General features: G+C 43.6%; 1 protein-coding gene across 2 annotated transcripts; it reads right to left on the reverse strand.

Annotated features, from left to right (window-relative positions):
* Window positions 1-3,389: 3,389 nt before the first annotated feature.
* LOC102015067 (myosin regulatory light polypeptide 9) lies at window positions 3,390-12,850 on the reverse strand. Of its 2 annotated transcripts, none has more exons than XM_005372654.2 (4): window positions 12,738-12,850; window positions 7,066-7,264; window positions 6,467-6,628; window positions 3,390-3,890 (listed from the first exon to the last, which is right to left on the reverse strand). In XM_005372654.2, the coding sequence occupies exons 2-4, from the start codon at window positions 7,247-7,249 to the stop codon at window positions 3,718-3,720; spliced, it is 519 nt and encodes a 172-aa protein (XP_005372711.1). In that variant the 5' UTR covers window positions 7,250-7,264; window positions 12,738-12,850; the 3' UTR covers window positions 3,390-3,717. The 2 variants fall into 2 exon arrangements, with proteins under 2 accessions (XP_005372711.1, XP_005372710.1); XM_005372653.2 differs by lacking the exon at window positions 12,738-12,850 and adding an exon at window positions 8,450-8,549.
* Window positions 12,851-17,449: the final 4,599 nt, after the last annotated feature.

Here is a 17,449-nt window from a genome sequence, read left to right on the forward strand (position 1 = left end):
GCGGCGGGGCGGGGACGGCGCGCGGACAGCGGAGCGGGCGGTGGGTCCTCCGCGCCGGAAGCGGCCCGCCCGGGGCTGCCAGGATTAGCAGAAGTAGCCCGGTTACGTGCGAATTTCCGATCAACAACTCGTCTTTTAGAGCAGGTGCCCCGCAGTACACGAAGGGAGGAGGGCGCGGCCGGGCACATTCCTGCCGGCCCTGGATACCACTCTGAAAACTGCACCCAGCCGTTGTCAAGTTGTGTAACTACTCCTCCTTCCCTACCTCCCGATTATAAGGTTTGTGGCCTCACTGGGACACAGCGGTGACTGTTTCCTTCCCCTTTCAACCACTAAAGTTTTATTCAAATTCTTTGCTTTCCTAAGATACTAAGAGATGCATACACTGCAGGTACATACATGCTTTTGGTCAAAAATGTCACACCATTACTCAGGCTTTCTTCCAGATGCTATTTGTGGCTGTTTCCCTCCCCTCAGAATAATCTAGAATCGCACTATTTCAAAATAACGGAAGGTAAGTCAGCCTAACAGCCAGTCTTTATTGAGCACATATTGCCTAAACACGAGCTGGGTGCTGGAAAGAGGAAATAATTCCAACTTCTTCCTTCAGGGAGTTCGTATCTAGAAATCTTTAACCAGTAATTCCTAGAAAGTAGGAAACCAGGTAACCAGCGCTACTACAGTAGTTCTTAAACAGGACCAGGTCAAAGAAGGCGGGTAGGGGGCGGTTAAACATAAATCCAGCGCTAGGATTCAGTAGGATTAAGGAGAATCTGCACCCCTGAAAGCATCCAGGGGGTGGTGATGCTGGGGTCCTTATCTGAAATCACACTGGTTCTAAATATTGACGCTTTTCCTTAACCACAGTCTGCCCTTTGAGGGTTTAAACAAGTCTTTCCGTGCACCAGACTTTGGCTTCACAGGTCTTTGTCAGAGCCTGTCTGGGTACTGTCGGTCCATGCAACTGATAAGCCCTCACCTGACCAGCCGAGTCACCCTGATTATCCACATACTTTTCTGTTGTGTTAGACATGGAACCCAGGGCCTCCTGCAGGATAGGCACTCTGCTGCTGAGTTGTACGTCCAACCCTCTGTTCTGACCTCTGAAGTTTCTAGAGTTGTGCTAATACAATGGTTATTAACCACACATGGCTATTCAACCTTGTGTTAACCTCCTCACTTGTATTAGATACATTTCAGGTGCTCAACAGCCAGCCCCATGCAGCTAGCATCCTATGGACAGCAGAGCATTTCCAGTACCATAAAAATGTAATGGACAGCACTGTTCCAAAACAGTAATTCTAAGCTATATTCTCTCCAGACTCCAAAGAAAAGCATATTTATTAATGATAAACCAGATAATTTTTCATCCATTAAAAGGTCTGACTGCAAAAGTACCATACCCCAAACAAGAACAGCAGCTATGCCAAAACATAAAAAACTAAGAAATACCAAACTAAAAAAGGTAAGTTGTAAATTCATTACAACTGTAAAATGTATGTGGATAAACACTGGAAAAAAGGCCTAACCCCCATCTGAGCAGGCACAGGTACGTTTAGAAGAGTAAGTAACTGGAAGTTGGAAGAGCAAGGGGCAATAAGTTCATCAGTGTGGGATGAGCTCCTGCAATCTCTACAAGAGGGGGCAGGAAATACAAAAAAGCTAGGAACCAGGGAAATCAAGCAACAGCTCCTAATGAACACACACATCTGTCAGGTTGGGTCTGCTCAGGAATTTCAAAGTAAGCATCCAAGCATCTACTGGTATCAGGTAAAGTGATGACCATTTCTAGGTCTAGGACTCCTATTGTTAAGCCATAGGTTCCTTGATCACTTCAAAGTTGGGTCCTGGAGTCCAAATGGTAACACAATCATTCGCAGGTGAAAGTGATACTGCCTCCACTCTGCTGGTATAACCAGAACTCTGGAAACGGTTTGTTGCAAGGTAATTTTCATCACACAAACTTTTTAGACTGGTTTTGAAGTCAAATCCAGCACTGAAGGAGATACTCTGAACTTTTATGGGCACTCATCCCTGCATAGGCAAAGGCCAGTTACTGAGCAGAGAATGCTACTGCCAAGGCAGGAGGCTAATCTCACTCAGGGCAGACCACGTACTGTCCCTACAGAAGGCTGTCTCCTTGCACAGGTCTTCAAAAGGGAAATGGGGAAACGGCAAGGGGTGATTTTAGTAGTACTCTTTCTGTAATGGAAATAATGTTATTTATTCTTCGTTGGAAGTTTGTTAACAAACCAGAGGTGATGATTTTTCTCAGGTGAAATGGAGACTCAATTCAACAAAATGTTAGCATAATGGTGGAAGCCCGGAAAGTTAGGCAGAGAATGAGGGCAGGTTCTGTGATTATAATCTTGAAGGGGCAAAGACTAGTTGTTACCAGTCATGCTGCTCCCAGTTTAGCAGATGCAGGATCCGGCTCCCTCCCCTGTGGAACAAAGGTTGCCACTCAGGCTTTTAGCAATTCTCTACTGAATGAGGTAATAGTTTCTTCACAGATAGCCTGGTTAATAGGTGCATAAAACTAGACGTCATTAGGGTACTAGCCAATTGCTCCTCTTTGCAGGCTAATTTTTTAACCAAATTTTCCCCCCACCATTTCCAATCTGTTAAAGTTCACGAATATTAGGAGCCTGGTTTTGAAGCCTAAGGTGAGTGAAAGTGTCCTCCACAGACTATCCTGAAGCAGTCCTGCCTCTTTGCAAATAGCAGAAGTTATTTTTAGGACTGGAACAATGATCTCACTTTCTCAGGCATGTAGTTTCAGCTGTTTGGATTGTGGGCAGGTCAGGAATGTCTAAAATTCACAGGGGGGCTCAGATGAATCTCTGCATAAACACACTTGGACTTTGGTGGGGGGTTGCTGCAGTAAAGAAAACTCCACCAAGAATAGTACACTATCTTCCCAAAAGTTTGAAATACAATGCAGAAATCTGCCTTTTTGGTAAAAAGCATTCCACAGAACCTTTGGAGCTAAAATATTTTAAGAAATAGGACAAATGAAAATTACACTCAGTGTCCTGACCTATTTTTAAATGGCATGGAATAATGTGCAAAAGCTTAGATCAGATAAAGCAGGTGAGTCAAACCTAAGAACTTATAGCTATTAAAATAATCACGTATACTCAACTCCTACAAGAAATCATTTTAAAACTTGGAAGACAAAGTGCAGTAACCCTACTTAGGGCAGTGAAAACAAGATTTCCTTGGGAGAGGAAGAAATGAACAGGCAGAGAGGAGCTAGGGTTGTCAGGGAAACAAAGTGTGGAGGCCAGGATGCACGTAGTTTTCCAGGATAAACCTCATCCTCTTCTTTGAAGGATGCAACTAACACCCACAAAAGCCAACTCTGGTAAATAAGAAATTTAAACAAGTATTTTATCATAAAGTTTAATTATGGTTCAGAAAAAATTGAGTGGGTAACTTTCTCTGAAAAAATATATTGACTCTGTAGACCGCAGTTACGGGGGGAAGAGGACCACAGGAAAGTTAAATGACCCTGTCTTCTGTTCTGAAAACGTCAAAAAGTCCCATTTCCAGTCTGATTATAAAGGTACATGTGCCCCAAAATGGCTGAGAATAAATACAAAACAAGAAAGGCGAAAGCTGTCAAGCTATAGGCATGCAACAGACTCTAAGAGAAAATCTCAGAAATACCCAAAGTGGCAACAAGGAGCATTTGGAGGGAATTTGGAGTTCTTTTCAGTCGTCCTTGTCCTTGGCCCCATGCTTGAGGATGCGCGTGAACTCGATGTAGTTGAAGTTGCCCTTCTTGTCGATGGGGGCCTCTCTGTACAGCTCGTCCACCTCCTCGTCCGTGAAGCGGTCGCCCATGGTGGTGAGCAGCTCGCGCAGGTAATCCTCCTGGATGGTGCCTGCGGGGTGAGGAACCGGGTATCAGCATCATGCTACGCCGAGGCCTAACTACAAGTGGCACCGAGAGTGGTTACCGGCCACCTAAGACGATCAACCCGTCAGAAATACAGTGTATGCTCTGCGGGGAAGGACCCGGCAACGCGGAGACCCATTCATGTCACTTTAACCTCTGACTTTGGTTTTCTTCTATGTAAAATGAGATACTAAACACAGACAAATCTGACATATGGTAACAAATATGGCCCGGCCTCCCACATGCAGTAACACTCGGGTACCGACTGTGTCACTGACACGGTACTAAGCAGTGGGGATACGCAGCAGCGAGCCAAGAAGTGTCGTTTTGTTCTCTGCGTTTTCTGTACTGAGGTTCTCATGAACCTGCTTGCCTAAAAGAATAAATGTAAGTACTTACAGAAACAGAAGCCCGAATGTCACCTGATTTATCATCTGGTATTGGCATTTCCAAGGCTCCCCAAGCAACTCACGTGCTCTATGATAAGCACCAGTTACTGCAGGTGGTAATCACTGAACTACACATCCCTAAGATTCATACAGCAGACAATGAAAACTGACAGTTTCCTTGCATGTGGAATTAAGCTAATACACTGACAGTATATTTCCTACCAAGTGAGTCTGAAGAAGAAAAGGAAAGAAACGAGATTTGTGGGGATTTTGCTGATTCAATCCCTGAATTTTATAAAATGCACCTCCAATCTTAGAATTTTAGCTTTATAGTAATAAATCCTCATCTCTAGGCAAGTCATTCAACTGTTACATAAATTAATTATCTATTGTGGCAAGGGATGGTGGTAGGTGCCAGAAACGGTTACAAAGATGAGAACAAAATGCTAGTCAACACAAGCACCCACTGGAATGGGAAGAAATCGTGGTAGCTGGAAATGTGTACCATAAACATAAAGTCAAACAGTGAACGTGCCAGGAGAGAGACACAAATAAAACACTTGGTACATGAAGACAATGGGAAAGCCTTTTGCCTCCCTGGGAGCCAGGAGAAAGTGGTAAGAATCATAGACAAGGCTCCATAAAGGGTGACAGGCTAAACAGCAGCAGAGACTGCTTGTTCTCTTCCATTTAAAAAGGGAGACGGGCCCGGAGTAAAGCACACCAGCAACAGACAAGCTCTTCAGAGGAGCAAGAGGAGGAAGTCTCTTCTGCCTGTTCTTCCTCCACTTGCTCTTCCTGGAAACAAATGAAAGGTTCTGCGTGTAAAAGGAGACAGAGGAGGCAGGACAGTGAGAAAGGCAGAGAGGAAAAAGATGGCACAAGTCAGCACAGCGATGCATGGTGGTGTCTGGAAATCAGGGAAATGACCAAGAGCTGAGAGCAATGACTATAAAGCCAGAATGTGGTTCTGCTGCGGGAGCCAAGGCGGGTCTACACCAGCATCGGAGGCTCCAACCACACAGTACTGAAACTGGTCCAAGGGATGCAGATAACCAGGCAGGCCTTCATCTTTTTTTTTTTTTTTTTTTTGAGATAGTGTCTCACTATGTAGTTCAGACTGGCTTTGAACTCACTATGTACTCCAGGCCAGCCTCAAACTCACGGTGATCTTCCTGCCTCAGCCTCCTGAGAGCTGGGATTACAGGCTTGCGCCACCATGCCTGGCAGGCTTTCTGTTTCTAAAAACATTTGGCTAAGCCACGTGAATGGAGAGCCTTAGAAATCATTCCCTTATGTCTTTTCTCTTATTTACACTTCTGCGTAAGGGTAGTTATGCAGTTAACGTTTTGTTTTTGTGAGCATTAAGGAAATGCCAAGGAGTATGCTAAGCCTTTAGACATTATCTCAGTTTCTCTTTCATTCTCACAACAACCCTATGAGATAAATAGTATTATGCCTATTTCACAAATGAAGAAACAAAGGCTTGGCGACTTTAACTTGCCCAAAATTACACAGCTGTTCAGTAGCAGAAGGGAATCTGAACGCATGTAGCCTTGACTCCAGCGCCTACACTCTGCTTGGTTTATTTTAAAATAGAGGTCAGAGAGCAAATTTAAAGTTTTAAATTAAGTTTTAAAGTTGCTCACAGATACCTGTTGAGCAAGTACAGAACTGTACCGGTACCACAGTTGATAGCAATTTACACTCTGTCCAAGCTGGCTCTGGTAAAAGCTATCATTTAACACATCTGTGGGATTTTTTTCCGAGACTGGGTCTTTCCATGTAGCCCAAGCTGGTCTTGAACTTACAGGTGATCCGCCTCCCTCAGCCCTGTTAAGCGCTGAGATTACAGGCGTGCACCACCATATCTGGGGCTCAACACACACTTTGTGAGAGCCTAATCCCTGTAGAATTAACCTTCCAGTAAAGGAATAATCTAAGTTTCACAAAGAGGTTTCAAATAGAACCCATGCAATTTTATAAACTGCTAGTATTTACGGACAGAGGCAGGGACAGGAATGATGAACAGCCCAGAGGGGATTCCTGTCGAAAGAGCAGGCAGAGTCTAAGCCTGAGGGTGTTACATTAGAGTATGTTATACTACTGTACCTTTCAGTTACCGTAACTAAAAATTAAGTTACTCTGTAATTAAAGGTCACCTCTGCCTTACCTGTGGCCTCCTCATCAAAGCAGGCGAAGGCGTTCCGGATGACGTCCTCGGGGTCCGTGCCGTTGAGCTTCTCCCCGAACATGGTGAGGAACATGGTGAAGTTGATGGGGCCCGGCGCCTCGTTCATCATGGCGTCCAGGTAGTCATCAGTTGGGTTTTTTCCTGAATGAAACAAAGGGTCGTAACTTTAGCTGTTAACCACAGCAAACATTTTGTCAAGAAATGATAATTGGTATAGTTTCCCTGGTGTAAAACTACTTGGAAAAAGGTCTTCTCAACAAATAGAGTCTATATTAAAAGTGTGGAGACAGTATGATATTCCATTGGGATGTTAGAAGGAGCATTACTGCTTTCATACTGAAATCACACACGGACACATGTACAGACCCACATCAGAATGACACACAGCTCAACACCCAGAGAGAAGGAGACAGATACTGGGATCCGCTGTGTCCCTGCGGGAAACAACGCTCCACACTTCATCTGAATGTTAACAGACTCCTTACACTGGCTTCACGGGGCTTTCAGACTGATGAAATAAACATGAGAGGCCCCGTGGAGAAACTACCCAGCATATTCACATTAGAACTGAGCGTTACCAAGCGAGGCCAGCATGTCGTGCAGGTCCTCCTTGTCGATGAAGCCGTCTCTGTTCTGGTCGATCATGTTGAACGCCTCCTTGAACTCCTGAATCTGTGACTGGTCGAACATGGCGAACACGTTGGACGTCGCGCGCTGAGGGCGCTTCTTGGTGGCCTTGGTCTTTGCCCTTTTGCTCGACATGGTGGCAGTTGAATTCTTAAAAAGAAAGGAACACAAGGAAAATAAAATTAGTATCTAAGATTATTTAAGGTTGAATGAAAACACTGATCAACAAAAGTAAACAGAAACAACACTGATTCCTGATATGTATGAGGTAGTTAAAGAGCCTTTTTTTTGCAGGATAATACCACTTTATAAATAATCTCTCCACTAATCGGAATCCATTACTCAAAGGACCAAACTAAAAGGGAAAAAAAAAAAATCAGACTTGTATTTTCAGCTCACTCAGCCTTAAAATTGTGAAATTTTTATAAATAGCCCATTGCTAAATAACCAACAATGCAAAGCTCATAGTATATGAATAAGATCACACAACCCTCATCCTGTGTAAAACAGTTGCCTGACAGCTCATAACTAAATCCACTGACTGCGTTAGTAACAGTGAAAAAGCAAGAACCAAACTCAGGGACCTGGGAGGCTACACTTCAGCACTACGGGGAGCTCGGAAACACTCATTCATCTTTGAAGGTCCGCCGTCTGTATCCCTGCCTAAGCCAGCCATCCTAGTAAGGCGGACAGGAGGAAGGAGGAAGACGACAGAGCGGTTTCTCATCACTACCAACAAGTACTATCCTTCCACATTCAACTAACCTTCCCCATCATACCTTCACTTTTAGGTTCAAAGTCAGTCAAGACACCTTTTGGGTTTTTTTTTTTGTTTTTTTTTGGTTTTTCTCCAGTACCAGGAACCGAACTCACGACCTTGCGCTTGCCAGGCAGGTGCTTTTGCCGCTGAGCTAAATCCCCAGCCCTAAGACACCTTTTGTTGAAAGCCCAATGGAAAAGTATAGAAACCTGAAGCCAATCCATCTATAATTACATCCGGCAGATGCCGTATTTTATCCAAATCAGTTTCCTGTACTAGAGCCACATCAAATCACTTGACGTAACTGATTCCTCTAAACAAATCCGAACATAAGTTTTAAAAACAATTTAGTTTAAAAAGCTTTAGAGAACATGTTACATAGGTACAGAAATGAGTTTTATTTTCAGATTACCTAAATTTATTCTGGTACATTTTAAATTAATAGTTAAAAATGTCTAAGAATACATAAAGTGAAAGGCAATTTCCCTTTCGACATTTACTTTTTAAAAGACTATATAAAATTCTGTATGAAACTTAAAATCTGATAGTGAGGAGATAGTAAAATTCTACCGTACCATCCTTCAGAGCTGAGGTAGAGATGAGAGACTGCGAACCTCTGACCAGCGAGGGTGACACTGTATTGAGTTATATTCTTCAAGCAGGTCTAAAATAGGCACTACTGACTTCACTCTCTGACCAGGACAACAACTTTAAAGCTTATGTTCTGAAAACAACATTTAGCTATGATGTGGCCAAACACTATGCCCTTGCTCTAAAAATAAATCTGTGGACTGCAAAGAATGAGCTACTATCTCGATCTCAGCACTCGTAGTGGCCCTCAGCAAAGAATGTTTCCTATGAGTTCAAAAGCGGTTTCTTATATCCTTTTCTTGACTAGACATCATTCAGTCTAAATTCAATTATAGAAATAATTAGAAAAGCTTCATTCAAATTATTTTTGCTAAATCCGTTCTCCTACTTTATTTTAGTAAGAAATTCCAGACAAGGCAGTCACAAATTCTAGTCTGTCCAAGAAAGCACTCTTTGGCCACACACTGGGATGTTATTGAAAAGATATACCATATGCGGCACAGGAATGATACACTCCTGAATTTCTCTGATTCTTTTAATCATTCTGTCAGAGACTGCTTTTCATGACCCACCAAGCCATTCATGAATGTCTTTCATTGTGGAATACCTCCTGCGGGGTGTGTGTCGTCTATTAAATGATACAAAGTTGTATGTTCCTTCTTATGGCAAATGTTAAAAACCCCACAAGGTGTTATGGAACATACTATTCCTCTGTCTCTCAAAAGTACTTGATTTGGAGTGAGTGGTGAAGACCCAAGGAGGGGCACATTGTATCTCTTTAATATTTTAAGCATGTCATGCCTCTGCAAGCCAAAGCACATCTTTAAAAATAGTCTGCTCTGTATGCCAACATTGTCTTCCCCCAGGATGCAGAAATATCAGTTATTTTAAGAACAAAGAAACTGATGAGAACTACAGGTCAAATGACCACTAACTGATTTTTTAACACACACGTAACTCAATTTGGTGGGGCCAGGGTCCTAAAAGGTACCTTTTAAAAATGCTTCGTTTGGATTGTAGAGATGTATATTAAACTTCTGGTATGTTTTTTAGTCTTCTAATCATGCTTTTTGGGGTAGGGAGGAAGGCAGTGCTGAGGACTGAACCCAGCACCTTGCAAAACCTAGGCAAGCACTTTACCACTGAGCTACATCCCTACCCCCAATCACGCATTTTTCAAACGTATAAATGCACAGTATAATCATTCAAAAGGACTGTTGCTGCTCTCTGTTTTTGGTCAGCCCAGGAAACAGCCTCACACAGAACTTTAGGTCATTCAATACTTAGTCGTATCTACCTTATGATGATCAGCTAATTACACTAATGTGTATCAAATGTCATTAGTTTTGACCACTAGTTAAGGGTAAGCTATGTAAGACATGTGTCCTATCTTACAGGACCTTAAAATATAGACAGAGAGACAACTATAAAGAAAGGCAATGATTGATTCAACTTATGAAATGAGTCACATAGTTTTCATTCCAGAGATATGACTAAAGTGTGTGACAATAATGAAAACTGATAAAGTGGCAGATTAGCAAATATGAGCTCACTAAAGATTCTGTGTCCAGTATTTCTTTTTTTTTTTTTTTTTGTGTCCAGTATTTCTAAAATATTCTGGGGACAGGTACTTTGAAAAACCCTATGCAGTATCAGTTGGAAGCTAAGTATCTTTAGAATCAAGAGATTCAGATGTTAGGCTAGGCATGGAGGCCCACGCTTGTAATCCCAGCACTCAAGAGGCTGAGGCAGGACGATCGTTGTGAGTTCAAGGCCCGCCTAGGCTACAAAGTGAGCTCAAGGTCAGCCTGAACTGCATAGCGAGACCCTGTCTCAAAAAGACAAAAATAAAAAAAAAAGAGCGATTCAGATGTTAATCAATTTTACCAATTAAGGTAGTTAATTCTACTATCTGACAGTATAATTTGGGCAAGTCAAACCTGGGCCTTACTTTTTCAGGAGAATGGATTCTGATCTCTGATTTATCTCCAACAGAAACCTAGAACCCTTGCAGCAACAGGAGTCCAGTATCATGGTCAGTTGTTCCAAAATAAGGAAACTGTCATTTATTTTTTTCCCCACCAAACTGAAAGTATGGATGACATAAATGTGGGCAGCGAGAATCAAATCAGGAACAGCACTGTGATTTCAAGATCATCTCAATACTGTCAGTGGCTCTTTGCTGATTCTTCGCTACCCATATCACCACCCCACCCAAACAAAGGTGGCTGTAACTCCTCACATAACAAGCCTTCTGCAAACGCAGAATTTGTGTTGGTTTAAAAAGTCAGAGAAAAATAAATTTGAAACTCTTTCACACATCAGTGTATGTATTCTTTATTTAGGATGGCTGAGAAGATAACCAGGTTAATGCCTGAGATCACCAAATTAGAAGAATCCTCACTTGTAAAGTTGAGTCTTTATTTTGGAAACACTTAATGAAAGATCTTTGGTGTGCCAGGGTTATTTGCTCTGTGAAACTTAAAAAGTAAGAGATTTTGCAGAGCAGCCACTAAACAATGTATGAGTATTTCGATGCGTGAGAAAATAAATGAAGGGCTGTTGAGCAAGAACAAGCAGATTCAGGTTACAGGAGCATAGGTGCATTTTAAGTCAGGGCAGGGAGTGCTAGTGGCAATGAATTTGTATTTGTGTGTGTGTGTGTGTGTGTTTTAAGAGCTCTAGGATAATCATTAAAGGCTAAAACAAAAGAAGATATAAGAAACATACCTCAGAAGATGTTAGACTAGATTAAGATAGGAAGAAATAGAAGGCAGAGATCACCAAAGCAGGTTTCTCCACAAGCCAGGGGCAACCAGAAGAATTCTGAGATGAAGAAATGCAAGAATGTCTAGGAACTGTGATATCTAGAGATTTCGAAAAACCTATTAAAATGGAACCAGTCCATACTAATGTATATATTATTATTTTGTTTTTGTTTTTCTTTTCCGGTACCAGGAATCGAACTCACTACGTTGCGCTTGCCAGGCAAGGTGCTGAGCCGCTGAGCTAAATCCCCAGCCCCATACTAATGTATATATTAAATTGCTTTAACTAAAATATTAAGAGTCCAACATTTACAACATGGTTATAAATGTAAAATAACCTATAGACTTTTCTTTTACAGAATACTTATATTGAAAATACACTGGGTAATAAGATATAGCCTTGAAAAACTCCCATCCGAGAACTGTGTAGTGTGCTAGTACCTCGTTATTTTGCCTTCCAAATTTAGATCAAGTCTACATCTCATTTAATCAATGCATTCTTTTTCAAGCTTAGAGACTTCTGTGTTACCATACAGTTTTTTAAAAGTATTTCTTTCAAGTTAAGGCTTCCGTTCCGACTAATCTTTTTATTGTTGTTGTTGCAAATTTCCGGTTGAAAGTCGGATTAGTTCTCTAAAACTGCCACACCCAAAAGTTCTTAACCACTTCACAAAGACAGCTGCCAGGGCTGACTTGACAATAACACCATGCTTTTGAAAATAAAATATGCTTTTCTGGTCAACGTATCAAAGGCCTTCCAGAGCACCAAACACACACCAGCAATTTTAATGAATACTCTCTTTTCCCACTGTTAGATACAATACTGCATTTAAGAAGTTAAAATCTAAACCCATTTTAGTGGCCAGTTTGCGTCTGGGCCACTTGCGGCCGCAGCCTCCGACCACACAACCGACCCCTGAGCGGAAAGGTTTGAAAGAACTGACATATATTTTTATATATCTGCTAAACTACATTAGAAGTAAACACTTCTTTGGGAAATTGATTTCACTCAAAGTCTCCATCCGAAAGAAAAATGCTATTTTATTTTGTAGTTTTCCCTCCAGCCGCAAACTAAACCTCCAACTCCTCTCCGTTGAAATACCACTTTTAAAAGTTCTAGTTCCAGGAGGGGTCCTGAGCTCAAGTTTGAGTTGGCTATTGCTACTAAACGTAATCGAACAGCTGCAACAACAGCTGCAGCTCCGGTTTTGGCGCAAACCCCCTGGAATCGGACAAGTTTACGTTAGAAACTAAACATAGTCCCGGAGTCAGTTCTGGGGGGCTCGGGTTTCGCGGGCCCGGCAGTCGCCCAAGCTTAAGGCGTCAGCGAGCTAAGCCCCATTTCCGAGCTCCCACTTCGAACACAGGAGCGAAGTCTGCGTCTGGGCCACTTGTGGCCGCAGCCTTCGATCCTACAGCCGCCCTAGGGCTCAACACCGGCCTGGGTGCGCCCCCCGCCCTGCGGAAAAGGGTCCCGGGGATGGCGACCGAGACCACCACTCACCCAGCACAGCCGCGAGAACCAGAGGACCTCAGCAGACCCCTCGCTGCCGCCTCTATCTTCACCCCTTCACTCTTAGAGCCGCTAAAAGCCAGCACTTCCGGTCACTCCTAGCACACCGGAAGGAAGCCCAGTCACCCCGGACGGCCGGGAGAGTTGGCCGGGTTCATGGGAGGCGACCTGGAGGGGATCTGCCACTGTGGTCAGAGGGCGCAGTATTGAAATACTGCACAAGATAAGGGTATAAGCGGACGGAAAATAACATGACAGAAACTGTGGCAGTTCTTTGTGTTTGATTACTGAGTCTCCGTCTTTTTTATATCGCTTCTTCCACTTTAAGTCTTCCCCTGCCCCCCTTGCTTTCCGCAGATGGTTGCGTCTGTCCTGTGGTTCGGCCTCTCGGCACATTCCAGGGCCTGGGGAGGGGCGGGGCCTCGTAGCCCAAGTCCTTGTAGGGAAATCGCGAAGAGGGACGCCGGGCTCACGTAACAGGCGCTCGTCCCGCCCCCAGAGTCGGGCGGCCGCGGGATGTAGCGAGCATGCGCAGTGTGTGAGTCTATGTACCTAGCCGGATGTGGAGTCCAGCCCCTTCCACGCGCTGGGGACGTCGTGATGCCCTAAGGTCCCTTAGTCAGGCGCCCGCTATGATTTTGGCACAGTCAGACCTAATAAGGTCGTGAGTGGCTGAAACTTTTTCTTTAAAAGTTTTCAGATGTTCCTCCGGGTCAGAGCCCTTTTGCCCTGATGAGCCCCCCAGAACCGGAGGGAGGAAGACGAGAGACTCTGGCCCACCGCCTTCTGCGGTGCGAGCTGCGACTTAGTGAAAACGGGAAGAACATGCCGGCCCTGCGCTTTTCCGGCTCTCTTCGCCCTGCCCCTTGCGTCTGTCCCCGCCGGTCGCCTCGCTCTGACCTCGTCTGACAGCCCTGCGAACGGAGCGGCACCCCACGCCCTCCTGCGCGCTGTCGGGGACCGGTCTTGTCCGTCCAGCTCCAAGCGGGGAACCCGGGAGCGCCGCACAATGACGTTCCAGACTTAATCCCCGGGCAGAGGCGCTGGGAAAAAACCGGGATTCTGGGGACTGAAACGAAGGTGGTTGGTTTCCCAGACTTCCACAGCGAAAATCACCTGGAGTCCCGGATAAAAACACAAACAGTTGGGTGCTTTTCTCTCCAGCGCACCGAGAGAATTTTCACAGGCAGGTCCTGGGAAGCCGTGGGTTCGGCAAGGGTCCACAATGACCCCTGTCTTTGGGAAGCGGAGGACGCAGACGAATGGCAGGCGGGGACAGCGCATGCTCCGGGCTGAGCGGTGGGGCTGCCTTTGTTCTGGGAGTTTGGCTCTGGGACGGTGAGCGCCTGCAGTGCACAACGGCTCCGCAGGGTGGTGGCCTGTCACCGCGGGAGCTGGAGCCTTCCGCTCACGTGCTCTCCAGAAAAAAAAAAATCCCTTTAGACCATAGTAAGGAGATTGTTTTTCCCTCAGCTTGAAAACAACATTCTCTTGCTTCCTTAGTGGCAGTAAGTGGCTTGTTTTCCTCGCAATCACTCAACAGGTATTAATAGTAGAAAGGATGCAGAGTTACAGGGGACGTCAGGAAACAAATTAGAACAGGTAACAGAGGAACAAATAAGCCTGTGTTAGTGGTGGAAGATGTTCTCCCGAGAACAATCGAGCTGATTCTAGAAGTGAGTGCGGGGTAGGAGAGAAGGATTCCCGACAAAGGGAGCAGCGGTTGGACTAAAGGTGATCAGAGATCTGGCTGATTGAAAATTGCCAGAAATGGTCTAGTCTGTGTTCACTTAGTTATTCATTTCATTGATAGCTATGGCTGTACCAAGGTGAGCAAGCCAGTGTAGAAAAGTTTTAATGTTCCACCTAACATTCTGATACTAAATCTTGATGACTGGATACCACCGAAGACTCTAACCCAGATGCTGCCTACAGGAGATCTTTGCAAAACGGCAGGAGAATTTCCTTTGCGTCTACCTTTTTGGACCCTACAGGAGATCTTTGCAAAACGGCAGGAGAATTTCCTTTGCGTCTACCTTTTTGGACCCTACAGGAGATCTTTGCAAAACGGCAGGAGAATTTCCTTTGCGTCTACCTTTTCTTTGTGGTACTGTGGGGTTTTTTGTTTTTTTGTTTTTTTGTTTTGAACCCAAGACCCTCACACTGAAATACATTGCTAGCCCATTGTTTATATTTTATTTTGAGGCAGGGTCTTGCTAAGCCACCAAACTCACCATCCTGGGCTCAAACTTGTGATCTTCCAGCTTCTGCTGCCCAGAGTACTGGGATGTCTTTTCAAACTTTTGACCAACTTGTAGTAAGAAATTTATAGCAGTAAGTAAATACCTAGATAGCTCTGATGCTTTCTAGGATGTTCTATTTTATGGAAACAAAGTTCTGTATTAGCTTGGGCTGCCATGCAAAAAAACTGCAAACTGGACAGTTTAAGCTGCAGTCTAAGATCACAAAGGTAACAAAGTCCAAGATCTAGGTGCGAGCTGATTGGGTTCCTGGTGAAAGCGCTCTTTCTGGTTTGTCAAAGGCCACCGTGCTGTGTCCTTACATGGCAGAGAGAAAAAGCTTTTCCTCAGATAAGGACACAGTGCTATGAGAGTGGGGCCCCACCCTTGTGACCACTTTTAACGTTTATTATCTCCTGAAGAACCTACCTCCAAATACAGTCATGTTGGAGGTTAGATCTGCATTTGAATTGGGGAAGAAGGAATACAATTCAGCCCATAGCAAATCTATGCCTTTTAATTTTTTTTTTCTTTTTTAATGCTCAAGAAGCACTAAATGGAGTTTATGATTCACTAATGCTCTGATTCTCACCAGCGTGGGAAGGAGTGGATTTTTGACCCTGAAGAAACAGTTGGTGTTGTCTAGAAACATTGTGGATGTTTATACCCAGAGTGCTGCTACCAGCATGGCAGGGTAGGGGAGCCAAGGATGTAGCTTAAATCCTGCTGTGCACAGGACAGCCCCAACTGTCAGAACATTATTCAGCCCAAGATCTCAGAGGTGCTAAGACAGAAAACCACATGCTAATAATTTGAAGACTTAGTATTTATAGTAATTGATTATTTGGATGTGCTATAAAAACTAAAAGGACACTATTATTACTGCCTCAAGATAAGACATTTATTTTTGTGAGGTTATATGCAAAGAGAAAGAAAAGGAATTAACAGTTGTTATTTGCCTATTATGTACTAGGTATTTTACATAAGCATTTCTAACATTTAATTCTTGCAACCACCCTGTGAGGTAGGCATTATTCTTGCATCTCACAGGTAACTGAGGTTTACAGTACTTCGCTGACATGCGCTATTTACCCAGTTGGCAATAGGAGAAGCAGAATGATAACTTATGCCTCTGTCCAGGGACAGGATAGAAGCGAGGCCAGGGTATAACCCTCACTCAATCTAGTGTCTAGTCCATGGTTGCTAGCAGATACTCAATAACTAGCTACTTGCTCAAGTGCACATAACTAGCAGTGTCCCAAGTGAAAGTCCGTATTTACTTTACCATAATATGCTCTCTTTTGGTCCAAAAGAAGGAAACTTCTTACCCAGACAAGAGCAAGGAAGCCTAGAGAATTGATCCTTGATATTTACGGCCTAACTCAATGTTTTGTATTGAACACTTACTATTTTTATTGCCTGTAAGAAACTACTGAATTTTGAGAGTCATGAACTATATGCAGGTTTTGCTAACAAAAATGGAACTCTGATTCTTTATATATAAATTATGTATGATGGTAACAAGTAGCATTAATCTCTTAACCGAGGAAAACAGTAGGAAGAGCTGTTTTCTTTTAAATGAGTAAGGGTATTTCATTAAATCTGTATGAAAATTGAAAATGCATTTTAGATGGGGCCGGGGATATAGCTCAGGCACAAGCACCTGCCTGGCAAGCACAAGGTCCTGAGTTTGATTCCCAGTACCAAAAAAAAGCTTGAAAATGCATTTTAGAGCACCAAGACAACAAATAGTATATTAAAAGGGTATTGAAAATTGTACATAAAGAATTGCTGGAAAAAAAACATAAATTTTAAAAATAAATTTTAAAAAAAGAATTGCTGGAGCCAGGTGTCTTGGTTACTTTTCTCTCGTTGCTGAGACAAAATGCCTGACACCCAAAATTAAGGAAGGAAAGGTTTATTTAGCTCACAGTCTGTGGAGGTTTCAGTCCATACTTGGCTGGCTCCAAGGCAGGGTGGCACATGGCAGAGGGCAACTGTTCATGGCAGCAGAAGACAGCAAAAGCAGCAAGCGCACAGGGGAGGAGTGGTGGCAAGCAGCCTCTTTCTGTCCCTTACACATGCAAACTATTCACCCTGGGGTGGGTGTAGCACTCACATCCATAATTCCAACACTGGCTATAGATCAATCATAAACTCCAGAAGCAGTCACATGACTGCATGAGGCTTTGTGGAGGGACACCCAGACACAAACCATAACACCAAGTGTGTCTGTAATCCCAGCACTCGAGACTGAGACAGGAGAAACAGCCTGGACTGCATAGCAAGAGCCTGTCTCAATAAATAAACACAAAATTGCTGGTTTTTAAAATCTAATCAAAATTATTTTAAAATTCAGAAATGATGAGTAAAGCAAATGATGAACTCAATTAAGAATATTTGGGTAAATATACTTTTTCTATACCAGTAAGTTTTTTGAGGTGAGAGGGAACCAAACCCAGG

This window comes from Chinchilla lanigera, unplaced genomic scaffold, assembly GCF_000276665.1.
Source record: "Chinchilla lanigera isolate Chin_1 unplaced genomic scaffold, ChiLan1.0 scaffold00001, whole genome shotgun sequence".
NCBI lineage: Eukaryota > Metazoa > Chordata > Mammalia > Rodentia > Chinchillidae > Chinchilla > Chinchilla lanigera.

What these genes read in the sequence shown, in the direction of transcription:
- LOC102015067 (XM_005372653.2), bottom strand. An exon ending in CGACATGCTGGCCTCGCTTG is followed by an intron (nt 6,629 to 7,065) that starts GTAACGCTCAGT and finishes TGTTTCATTCAG; the next exon opens with GAAAAAACCCAACTGATGAC. An exon ending in CTTTGATGAGGAGGCCACAG is followed by an intron (nt 3,891 to 6,466) that starts GTAAGGCAGAGG and finishes CTCACCCCGCAG; the next exon opens with GCACCATCCAGGAGGATTAC.